Genomic DNA, 12,163 nt, shown 5'->3' on the forward strand with positions numbered 1-12,163 from the left:
CAGTAAGGTCCCTTCTAGGAAATTATCCTGAAGATATATCTCTAGCAGAGTGAAAAAACATTTTCCCAACGTTATCATTATAGTATTATTTGTAAAGCAAAATATAATAAATATTGTGTATTTGTATTGATATTTATATACTGACATAAATCAATGATGATGGAGAAACCCTACATTTGAATAAAAATAAAATCAAACCTAATTGGCTATCAAATCAAAAACATAGACAGAAAAGAAGACTAATTAAAGTCACTTTTAAACATAGTATTCTGACCATGCAACTTCTTATTTAAGGAAAAAAGGGTACTGGAAATGAATATTAAATTTTACTTCTTAAGTTTGCTACTGTTAGTGGTTCTATTGTAGGAATTTCAAAATTATTTTGCATGCAGGTTGAAGACACAAATACGGAAGAGGAAGAGGAAGAGCATCCATGGATGCTAGATTTTAATTTGCGGTATCCTATCAGTGTCAACTCATGATTTTAAAAAGGTCTAGGAAGCCATGGTGCTCTAGTGGCAATAAGCAAATGTGGTGCCCAGGTCGGGGCTTCCAAAGATCATTCGTCAATGTAGAAACCAGGGCTCCCTGGAGAATGGCAGGCCCCTAGTCTAGGGTAGGAAAGTGCAAGGTGGGCCTGGAACATCTTGCAGTATCCAAGAGTCAAAAAGTGTTTCCAAAGGCACAGGCACACATGGGACAAAGGACCTTTGTTGACATCTGTGGCAAATATGCTGACTTGTGGTCCATTTTGTGTTTGGCTACCTGGCCTTGATCATTTCCCCTTATCATTCCTCCCAAACTTATCTTGGCCTTACATTCAGCAGAATTCCAAGACCCAGAAAAGAGTTTTACATCAATTTGCTTCACATTTCATGCCTGCTTGGTTTAAACTTCCCCTTCGCTACCCTGTCCTCCTGCTGGCTATGTTCTCCACCTTGGATTCAAATAAAAGCAAGTTCACCAGGCCAGCTCCCCTCTCTCTCCATGTACTCCCTAACTTCCACGTGTGTGGCCTACAGGCATCCGTTACCCCGACAGGATCTGTAAGTATAAAACCTTTATTTCCATCTTGTGTCTCTCCCAATCATTGAAGGGGACTCTGTTATCTTAAAGGTCCTAAATTAAGGGACCAACTTGAAGATCCCAACAGTGAAAGGTGATACAACATGAACATCAAAAATAATAATTAGTTACAGACTACAACTACAACATATCAATAAAAGAAGAAAGTGTTAGAAGGTGGCATGGGTTAGACCTTTAAAGATGGGTAACATTTAGGTACATGGAGAATAAATAAAATTTAGTCAGTATGAAACAAATCAACCAAAAAAATGACAGAGAAGGTCTGGGGAGGGAGGCGAGTCCAGCTGGAGCAGCAGGTTCCAATGGGGATCAGTAAAATTCGGTAGTCTGAGGCTATGAAACTTAGAGTCTGAAACTTAGAGTTTAGGCGGCAATGAGAGTCACCCTAAGATCTGGACAGAGGAGTTTCAAGAGGAAATGATGAAACTGTGTTTCTGGGAGTTTACTCTGACAGCTATGAGGGAGAAGGAAAAGAGGAAGGATAGATGGGATCAATGATGAATCTTTGCAGTGGCAGAGGAGTGAGGTGGTGGGAGGCTGAGAAGGTACTGGGAATGGATAAGAAATAAAAATTAATGAAATTTAAAAAATAAAGCACTTAAGAGGATGAACAGAATTTATCTCCTTCATAAAGGAGAAGAGAGAGTCAATGACTGAGTTTCCGTGCTGAAGAGTAGGAGGAAAATGATTGTGTGACCTCAATATGGAAGGAAGAATGTGTTAGTGTGTTTGTCCCAATTACTGGGACCAAATATCTGAGGAAGACAACTTAGCAGGGAGATTCATTTTGGTTCACTGTTTCAGTCTATGGAGGGCAGACTCTGAGGCAGGAACATCATGGTGGAAGGGTGTGGCAGAGGGAAGTTGCTCAGCTCATGGAAACCACAAAGTGAAGAGAGAGAGAAATAGGATGAGCTGGGCACCAGCTATACCCCTCCAGGGCACACTCCCAGTGACTGCTGCCTCCAACTTGGCCCCACCTCCTGCAGTTACTACCACCTCCCAGTAATGCCATCAACTTATGAAGCTATCAATGGATTAATCCGCTGATGAGGTCAGTGCTCTCATGATCAAATCGCTTCCCAAGAGCCCCACATCTGAACACTGCTGCACTGGAGACCAAACCTTCAACACATGAGACTTTGGGGGATATTCCAGATCCAACCCCAAACACAAAGCATCAGTTTTTCAGTACAGTTTGGTAGGTTTTGAATATATTGACAGGGAGCCAACAACATTTGATATTTACAAAGCTCAAAACTTTTAAGGGAAAAGCCCAATTTGGGAGTGTTGCTGATTCTTTCCTTCAATCATTTTGATCTCTTACAGAGCTCAGGGAAATGGAGGGCTCCAGTGTCTTCCCGAAGCTTCCTCCAATGATTGCTTGTCATGAGGATTTCATGGTGCTCCCCAGATAATGCCCAGAATCTTCTCCTTGCAGAATCCCAGTGGGTTACTCTGAGGGAGCAGAACATCAACTCCCAGTTGGACCAGAAAAGAATTTTCAAGACATAATTCAGGGACAGGCCCCCACATACGGAATTTCTTTCATCCCCTGCAGTGAAGTCTGACTGAGGGGCCTCTGTGGTTTGTGGCTGTCTGACTCCCCCAGTCTCTGCGGCCCTCCTGCCCGCCTGCCCCTCTTGCCTGACTAGGGGAAGCAGGTCCCGAGCATCCAGCAGGCTTCCCGGGCAGCCTTCCTCCCCCGTACTCTTGGCATTCATATGGCATGGCTATAAATTATGCCCAGCGTGTTCATTTTCAGTTTAAATGTGTTCTCATCCCAGAGGAGCGACTAATGGCGTCAAGTTACTGATGTGAAAAAAGCATGCCGCTACAATGACTATGGATTAATGAAATAGCAGTCGCGGAGGCTGGGGTTGCAATAAATCGTCAGCCACTGGTGACATGGATTTTAAATTATGTTCCCTGTCCCTTCTCCCTTCTCCCAAATTATTTTGCTGTAAAGTTGTTGGGTAAATGTTTACCTTTACTTAATGTTGGCTTTGTAATAAAAGTTGAGGCAAACAGAGCCCTTTCCTCTTAGAAAACTGCAAACCAGCTGAGAGGGATTTAAAAGTCTATCATACTTTCTCTAGGAGGCATGAAGGCAAATCTCTTAATCCAGGATCATCAGTGACTGATAAATTTCATTCAGAGAACTGGCAAACACAGCATTCTATCGGTAAACTCTGCCCATTTGGCATGGAAGCTACTGCACCTTTACCTTCTCTTAGGGCCTGCTATTCCCCTAATGAATTAAAAAATGAGTCTCCAGCACAATTCCCACCAGTGTTTTTGGAAATGTGGCAAGTCTATTTTTCATTCGATAAAGGACCCCAGGGAGTCCACTGATGAGACATATAGGGATTATGAGAATCCCTGATCCTAAAAGCAAATTGTTCCTATGTTTTTCTAGAAAGATGACCTATAGATTTCATCAAATTCACTAAATGTGCCGTAACACCTAAAGAGTTTAAGGATCAACGTGGTAAATTGCACAATTTCTTTCCCTGCATGTATCCATGTCCTTGCAGTGGGACTTTGTAGCTTCTCCTATTGAGAACAGGAGTGTTTTTCCATCCTTTGATTTGGGGCTGGCCTTCAGATTGGTTTTGGCTCATGGGATTTTGGCAAATGTGACAGAAACAGGTTAGAAATGCATTTATACATTAGGGTTTGCCTATTTATTGTTCCTGGAACTCTCCTGCCATGTGAACAAGGCTGGGTTCCCCTGATGAGCTACCTGCCTAGTCACCCCAGAGCTCCCAGCTCACTCACGGGCAGCTGCAGACAATGTGAACTTATCCATGACCAGTGGCATCTGGACCAAACCTGAACTGTCAAGCTCAACTAGAATTATGAGATAAATAAACACTGCTTTGAGCCACTAAGTTCTGGGGTAGTTTGTTGTGCAGTAAATGATAATGGGTAAGAATTCTATACCAGACAGTGTGTTTTCAGGATGGGGGCATGTCTGCTTTGGTCCACGCGTTCCCTTTTCCTAAAAACACAGGAGCCATTCAGTACATATTTGTTGAATTGGGTGGAACTAGTCTCCCCAAGACGGAGAGTAAGCCCCTTTCTCAAGGTCACTAGGTTAATCAGGAGGGACTTCAGAACACCTGACTGTGAGCCTCAGTTTCCTTGCTTATAAAATAGGCTTCTGTTGTGCTGTTTTGGTTATTAAATACACTGTATGCCCTGGAGATGTGCTTCTGAAGCAAAAGCAAGCTTATGAAGAGGCCTTAGAGCTTATTAGCACACAGAATATCTTGCACATTTCACTGTCTCTGTAGCTGCCCAGTGTAGGACAGGAAGACTTCAGTGTCCATTTCTCAGCTTTATCTGCTACAAAGTAAGGTCTGTTCCTTCAAGCCCCAGCAGACATCATTCTGAGTGTGTTTTCTTGCCGCTGCATGGCAGCCACAGGGCCAGAGGACTTGCCACTCCCTCCTGTGAGTTAGGGAGGGCACCCAAATAGGACCCAGGAGTGTGGATTGCTGCTCTGGATCCTGCCATCACTGCTGCGTCTTGCTTCCTCACTTGTGGAATAAGGCATGGCTGACGGCATCCCTCTCGGAATCCTTTCAGCTATAGGCATCCAAGGGCTCCAGCACTACCAGTCTCATCTAGGCATGAGGGACGATTGCTCCCAGGATCAGTAAGCAGTAAAAAAACTGTTTTAACAAGCAAAAGAAAAGCTTTGTTGTTGTTGTTGTTGTTGTTGAAAAAGCAGGCCAAAGAGTTGGGAAATAGAAAAGAGGGAAAAAGAGAACAAGTCTCGTTTGAGTGGGGATTCTAGAACCTTCCTTCCTACAGGATAGTGGAGCTTTGTCCTTACATCAAACCATGGATTTGGGGAATTAAAAGAAAAGAAAATTTTAAGGAGAAAAAAAAAGATGACACACCCAAAGAATTATAAAAAGCTCATGAGAAAGATTCACACAAAGCACCGTGAGACATTCAGATACACTTTTTTTGTATTTTTGGCAGTAAGACTTCCTATCCTTCTTAGTAACATCTAAAATGACTTCTTTCTAGGATTGAAGATAAACATTCTTGTGTTCAAGTTGTAGTTGGAAACAGTGTACACAAACATCACTTATCACAAAGAGTAAAGACAACAGTCTCTGAATTCTGCTTCTAGACAAAGCAATCTAGAACACAAAGAGCAAAGCCAGAGGCACCACAAAACCTAATTTCAAGACATATTACAGAGGCACAGTGACCAAGCATCATGGAGCTAGCATAAAAACAGATACACAAATGAGTGGAACACAACAGAGATTCCAGACATAAACCCAAACATCTCTAACCAACTGATTCTCAATGAAGGCGCCAAAAACCCACATTAAAAAAGAACAGCCTTTTCATCAAATGGTGCTGGGGAAACTGGAGATCTAGATGGAAATTGAAACTAGATCCTTCTGTCTCATCCTTCATGGAAATCAACTCCAACTTAATGTAGGACCTGAAAGGACATTGGGATTGGCAATGATTTTTACAGACACTGGTATAGGGAGTGAGTTTTTGAATATAACCCCAAAAGTTTACAGGAAAAAAACACAAAGAGATAAATGGAATTACATCAACATAAAAATTGTACAGTAAAAGATACAATCAGATAGATTAGAAAACCTACAGAATGGGAGAAAATATTTGCCACTGTCCATCTGACAAAGGATTAATATCCAGAATAGAGAAGAAACTTAAAAAAAACTATTAAAAATGAATAATACAATTTAAAAATGGGTAAATAATATGAATAGGACCATCTTTTATGGCCAAGAAAGGTGGGGAAAAATGTTCAAAATCATTAGTCATCAGGGAAATGCAAATCAAAACTACAATAAGATTCCATCTCACCCTTGTTAAAATGGCTATTATAAAAACAAAAACAAAAGGGGCTGGCAAAGATGTTAAGAAAAAGGAATCTTTATACACTGTAGGTGGGAATGTGAGTCAGTAAAACCACTGTGGAAAACAGTGTGGAGATTCCTTATAAAACTAATAATATATCTATGATATGACCCAGTTATCCTACTTCTGGGTATATATCAAAAGGAAAATGAAATCAGCGAACAAAACATACCTGCATGCTCATGTTCATTGTGGTGCTATTCACAATAGCTAAGATATGGAATCAGCCTAGGGGGTCCATCAACAGAAAAAAAATAAAGAAAATGGAGTATACATACACAGTGGAGTATTAGCCAGTCATCAAGAAGAATGAAATCTTATCATTTGCAGGAAAATGAATAGAAGTGGAGGGCATTATGTTAAGTGGAATAAGTTAAAAGACAAATATCACATTTTCTTTCATATGTGGAAGTTAATTAAAAAAAAGTTCAACTAGAATGTAGAATAGTGATTTCTAGAGGCTAGAAACTAGGTAGGGGTGAGGAGTTATATTTGATCACTGCATACTGTATGCACATATTGAAATATCATACTGCACCCCATTAATATAGATAATACATGTTAATAAAAAAATAACATAAAATAAGGGCTCAGGGTATAATGTTTGCCTAGCATATGCAAGGCTCTGGATGCAGTCCCCAGCACTGCAAAACCAATAAGTAACCTAACATAAAGCAATAGTAAAATCCTGCCTCTTGCCAAAATGGAAATTAAGTTTGTGCTTGGAAGCAAGTATGAAAATGGTGATATTTATTCAATCATGTTCACATACATTCAAAGAGAAAGTTGGAAATTATTCTGTCATGCCTTTAATCAGATTTTCTATCTTGAACATTGAGATCTTAAACATTAAAATCACCAATGAGTAAACAAAGAAAAAAAGTTACCAGATAGCATTTTAACTAACTTTTTTTGTATTTATTATAACCGTGCTTCTCTACAACTAGGGATTCTATGGTTGACAAACCATGTGTCTGCCTTTATTTACCTACATAAACACAAAACAGCATTTTTAACAAGGAAGATTCACACAGCAAACAAAGTACAAATTGGTGTGACCTCAATAAGGCATCTGATAAGGTTACAAGCCATCTCTCTCCAGCTGGGCTTCCTTAAGATGCTCTTATGTTGGCATCACATTCTTCTAAGAGTAGAATCAAATCTTCAATCAGGCTGTGTTCTCTGCCATGTGTCACTCGCATGATATCAAAAGCCTAAAGAGGAAGGAGAGAAGACAGATCAGACCTCCAAAGAGGTGAGCCCCTGCCACTCCCCCTCCCTTCCCAAAGATGCTAAGGGTCCAGTGACCCTGCAGGTCTACACAGTGAGCAGTCTCTAACAGGACTGCAGCACTGTGGTTCCCTGAGTCAGCACATAAGTGACAAGGCTGGTGTCTGAATGTAGAGTTTGGAAAGTAGACTTACTTCTCAAGCCATGCCAGGGCCCAGTGATTAACAACCATCTTCAGGGGCTGTTACAGTGCACAGGTTTAGGTGGCTACTTTTAGAGGTTTAACCATTGACTACTCAAACAAATAAGTCACATGAAAGAAAAAATACCTCCTCACAATATTTTTACTCTTTTGTATTCTGCATTCAATTCTTATCTATGTGGACTGTGATTATTATCTACATATATTCTTCTGTTCTTTTCATATCATATGACACTACAGCATTGGCATTTCAATGAGCCCATCCTTCACTTTCCATGGTTAGTCCATTACTAAATCTTGTCAATTCTACCTCCAAAATATTTCCGCAGTTGTGGAGAGCTTGTGACTGAATACTTCAGTAAGAGAATACAGTGGAAGGAAAGCTACTGGCTTAAAAGGCCATAAAGCCTCTGCCTTGTTCACTAGCGTATCTGTTCCTGGAACCAGGAGCCTCCATGCTGTGAGGAAGCCCAAGTCATATGGAGAAACCATGTGTAGGTGGCTCTTGGTGACAGTCCCAGCTGAGCCCATCCTTCAAGCCACCCTAACCAAGGCATGAGAAGTGTCATAAAGAAACTTATTGGTAATTTCAGTGCCCAACCAGAAGTCAGGCTGATGAAACTCCATCAGTGAATCCTTCTAGATGAAGCACCAGACATTGTAGACAAGAAGAATGCCATTCTGTTATGCTTTGTTCAGATTTCTAACCCACAGAATCTGTAAAAATAATTTTATTGTTTTACTCTACTCCGTTTATTATGGAGCAATAAATAACCAGAATACCTTCAATATTCTTTTTTTGAGATAAATAAGAGATTTTTAAAAAAATATTTTTAATGGTAGATGCACACAATATCTATATTTTTATTTATTTATTTTTACGTGATGCTGAGGATCAAACCCAGTGCCTCACATATTTGAGGCAAGCGCTCTACCACTGAGCTACAACCGCAGCCCCAGTAAATGAGAGTTTAAGCAGTATTGTCTTAGATTGCCCAAATCATAGGCGGGGTGGGCTGGGGGTGGGGGAGTGAGGGATTCCAAGAGTCACTGTATCCTGTGGGAATGTGTTCTGGAGACCTGTACAGATGTGGCTCTGGCGACTGTTAAACATCCAGCAAAGTACCCTGGCACATAGTCCTAAGACTCTCACCCTTGGCTGTACAGACCAGCACCCAGACCACCCATGTGATCTCCTGAAATTGCTCTCTGGGAGCTGGGCCTCAGCTCCAGGAGACTCTAGCATGCCCTATCAGCTGAGAACAATTAAAAGAGTAATTGTCAACAAATAATAACTACTCTTCATTACTCAATGTTAATTTATAGTCAGCATAATTATAATTTTAATGGTTGTATACAATTAATTCCATCAGGTTTATAAACCATTATTTATTAAACTACTCTCAGAAATTTAGATCACTTTTAATTTTTTATTATAATATGATACGTATCTTTTAGCCTGACTTTTGTTTGTTTTGCTTTGCTAAATATTTGCTTAAGATAAATTCCTAGCAGTGTAATTCTTGGGTATGAACATCTTGGAAGTCATTTGAGACCTGGAGGCTGGAAAACACCTTGCTGGTCATACAGTTGAGACCCCTTCATTGAGACAAAGGAGAAAAACTGAAGCTGGAAGAAGCAAAGCATTCAGGTGGACTGGGGCTTTCAGCCTGTGTTCCTGGCTTTTTTTGATGGGGAGGGCAGGTACTGGGGATTGAACCCAGGGGCACTTGACCACGGAACCACATCCCTAGCCCTATTTTGTATTTTATTTAGAGACAGGGTCTCACTGAGTTGCTTAGCACCTTGTCTTTGCTGAGGCTGGCTTTGAACTCACAATCCTCCTGCCTCAGCCTCCCAAGCTGCTGAGATTGTAGGTGAGCACCCTGGCGCCCAGCCCCTGCCTTCTTTTTTGCTTCCTTAAAAATGTTCCCTTTAGCCTGGGAGAAAGGAAAACAAATGTCTAGTGGTAAGAAGGGGGAGACTATATTTAGCTACTGAGAAAACAAAAGAAAAGAAAGAAAGGAAGGAAGGAAGAAAAAACCAAAGGGGAAGAGGGAAAAATGGTGGGGTCTGCCAGCCCGGAAGAGAGCTGTCTCCTGGAACCCAGCTGAACACTGGGGTCAGACTCACAGGAGGCCAGGGCTGGACTTCCTTGTTACCTCCAGTGGGTCTGCCCTGCAGGTGCCCAGTAAAGGCAAATCAGTCTGGAGGTGGTGGTAGTCTGGAGTGGGAGGGAGGAGTTGGGAGGTGCCCCCACCTTGCAGGCTGAGACTGCTCTGGGCAGATTAAAAACAAATGTCTGCTGCCATTCTGGGAGCACATGCCTCATGTTTTATTCTCTTTTCCCCACACTGCCTTGGGTACTTCACTGTTCAGGACATCCTAAGGTCTGAGGCAGAGGCCTGTGTGTCAACGTGAGTGTAGAGAGGTTTCTGCATCAGAGATCCTTCAGGCGAATTTTACTTGAAAGCTTCCTTGTAAGTTCTCTTCCCTTCTATTCGACAGAGCCAGATGTGCTTGTGATCTGCAAAGGAGGATAAATGGACTGGAAGCACTGCCTGAAAGGCGCTTTGCAGAAAGGGACACCCCTGTCACCCTGAAAAGCCAGTCCCTGCCGCCAGCACTGGCGCCCTCTGCTGGCAAGTGCCTGGCCTGTGTTCTCTGGAGACACCCCAGCCAGCTGGGGCTTTGCCTCTGGGTTACATTTCTCCAGGTTCTCTGCTCTTCTTTATGATTTGACTTACAGCTGAACAACAAAGCTATCTTCTTGTCACCTGACAGTGTAAGGTTGGTCTGCAGGTTTTTGAACATATTTCTGGTGCCAATCCTCCTTCCTTGGCACGGTTCCTGCAGTTCCAGGAGTAAGTTTCACTCCCCAACCCCCACACTCTTCTGCTTTGAAAATCAGGTCTGCTCTCCAGGGTCAGAGTTCATTGCCATGGATCTGGAGTCTTTCTGAAGCCAGATTTAAAATTAGGTAGTCAGTATAGTTAGGTAAATTGGGTTTAATATCGAGTGAAATCTAAAATGGAGGCCATGTTGAGAATGAATTCTTGGAAAAGTTGAGCAACTCTTGAAATGTTAATGAAGTCCAGGAAACAGCCCCCAGCAGATTTGAAGATAGCCCATCCCAAAGAAATGTTAATGAACAGCAAACTTGAAGATGCTGACTGGGAAGTGCCCAGATTACTTCTTTGGCCCACCTGTGTCCCAACCCTTCTGACCTTCCCACCTACATTCCATCACCTAAAACTATAAAATGGAGAGACAACCGCACTTTCACAGATTCCATCTCTTGGGTCCCCTTCTTCCTCCGGGAGAAGTCTTTTCTGCTGTCCTTTAATAAACTTCTAATTTTCCACTCTGACCTTGCCTCGGCGTGCTTCTCTGGTGTTATTCTTCAACACTGGAGAAGCAAGGACTCGTCACCTGTCAACAGCGGTAACATTTCCACTCACTGAAGGGGCAGACCTGCCTGTCTGACAGCAGGGTAAGTGGCCCAGTGTTAGCAAGAAGCCTGGAGCCCTAAAGCCACTCTGGAATTATAGAGCCCCCAAGTCAGATGGGGAAGCTGCCCTCACCCTTCACCCCTCAGGCTGCTTGGTTTAGGCGGGGTCATGGAGATCATCTTCTCCAGCCCCCTCAAGTTACCAAAGGAACTGCACCTGAGGTTGCCTGGCCTGAGAGGTCTCAGGACCAGCCAGCGTCCATTCCATGACCACACTATGCAGCCTCCATTGTGAACAGTTTACAGTGATCAAGGGAAGGAACCCTGGGACTCCTACATGTGGTTTCTGTGAAGAGCCACAGGGGTATTCTTAGTCAAAATGCTGCTGGGCATGCTCTGTGTTCTCTTATTTGATGGTGGCTGTAACACTGGAAGTGGAGGTAGGGCAGGGGCAGTCCCTGTGCACATTTGTATAAGCGTGAGATGCAAGTGGTGAGATTAAGTTTGAGGATCTTGTCTACCAGGTGTCTAGAAACAGAGAGGAAATGGGTGTAGGAAGGGCAGAGAGCTGAAGAGGCTGAAAAAATATCTGTTATCATTTGCCTGGAAAACAAAACTAAATGTAGGTATGATTAATAAATATTGTGTTTTTCTCTGAGTGATGGGCAGAAGAAGAAAGGAAATTCAGTAATGTGCAGCTAGGACAGTGGCTCTCCTGTGTGCATGTATGAATGATGAGACACGCTGGGCAGACAGGAAGCTGCAGCTCAGACCTGTGACTGAGGAGGACATCTGGTCCTTATCCTGAACAGCACCTACCATTGAGTTGGGGAAAACAGCTCATGTGAGACAATAAGAAAGCCCCATGTGGCCCTGGGCATAGCTCTTCAGCCCATCCAGAAGATAAGGAGTGCTTCCTCTCCCCCTGCCCCCAAACATTACATTTCAATGAATCTCTGACAAACCAGCACAATTGCTCCCAGTAGCTCTAGTCTCCCTTCTCTCAGTGCCTCCCAAATGCCACACATGCACATGTCAGAGAGGCCAATTTTGGTTTAATTTCCTGCAGCAGCATATAAAATAGATTAAGGAAATATAAAATCACAATGTGCATGTGTTGGGATAAACTTATCTCTTTCCATTAAATTTTATTTTTTAATGGTAGCCTTTAAGAGCCTGCATATAATCTTTCACAGAAGACTCATCTGAAGCCTCCAAAGAGGGGAGGTGCTGCACCCATGTATAGATTCTAAATGTCACAGGAGAAATGG

General features: G+C 42.5%; 1 protein-coding gene across 2 annotated transcripts in view; it reads right to left on the reverse strand.

The window, feature by feature from the left end:
* Positions 1 to 5,051: 5,051 nt before the first annotated feature.
* Smyd3 (SET and MYND domain containing 3) overlaps positions 5,052 to 12,163 on the reverse strand; it is a 709,978-nt gene continuing 702,866 nt past the window's right edge. For both annotated transcript variants that reach the window (XM_058575189.1, XM_058575190.1), the window contains exon 12: positions 5,052 to 7,223. In XM_058575189.1, coding sequence (XP_058431172.1) covers positions 7,122 to 7,223 — 102 coding nt within the window. In that variant the 3' untranslated portion in view covers positions 5,052 to 7,121. The remainder of the gene's footprint in view (positions 7,224 to 12,163) is intronic.

This window comes from Marmota monax, unplaced genomic scaffold (assembly GCF_021218885.2).
Source record: "Marmota monax isolate L192 unplaced genomic scaffold, Marmota_monax_Labrador192_F-V1.1 WCK01_AAM20220418_F8-fsc00090, whole genome shotgun sequence".
NCBI lineage: Eukaryota > Metazoa > Chordata > Mammalia > Rodentia > Sciuridae > Marmota > Marmota monax.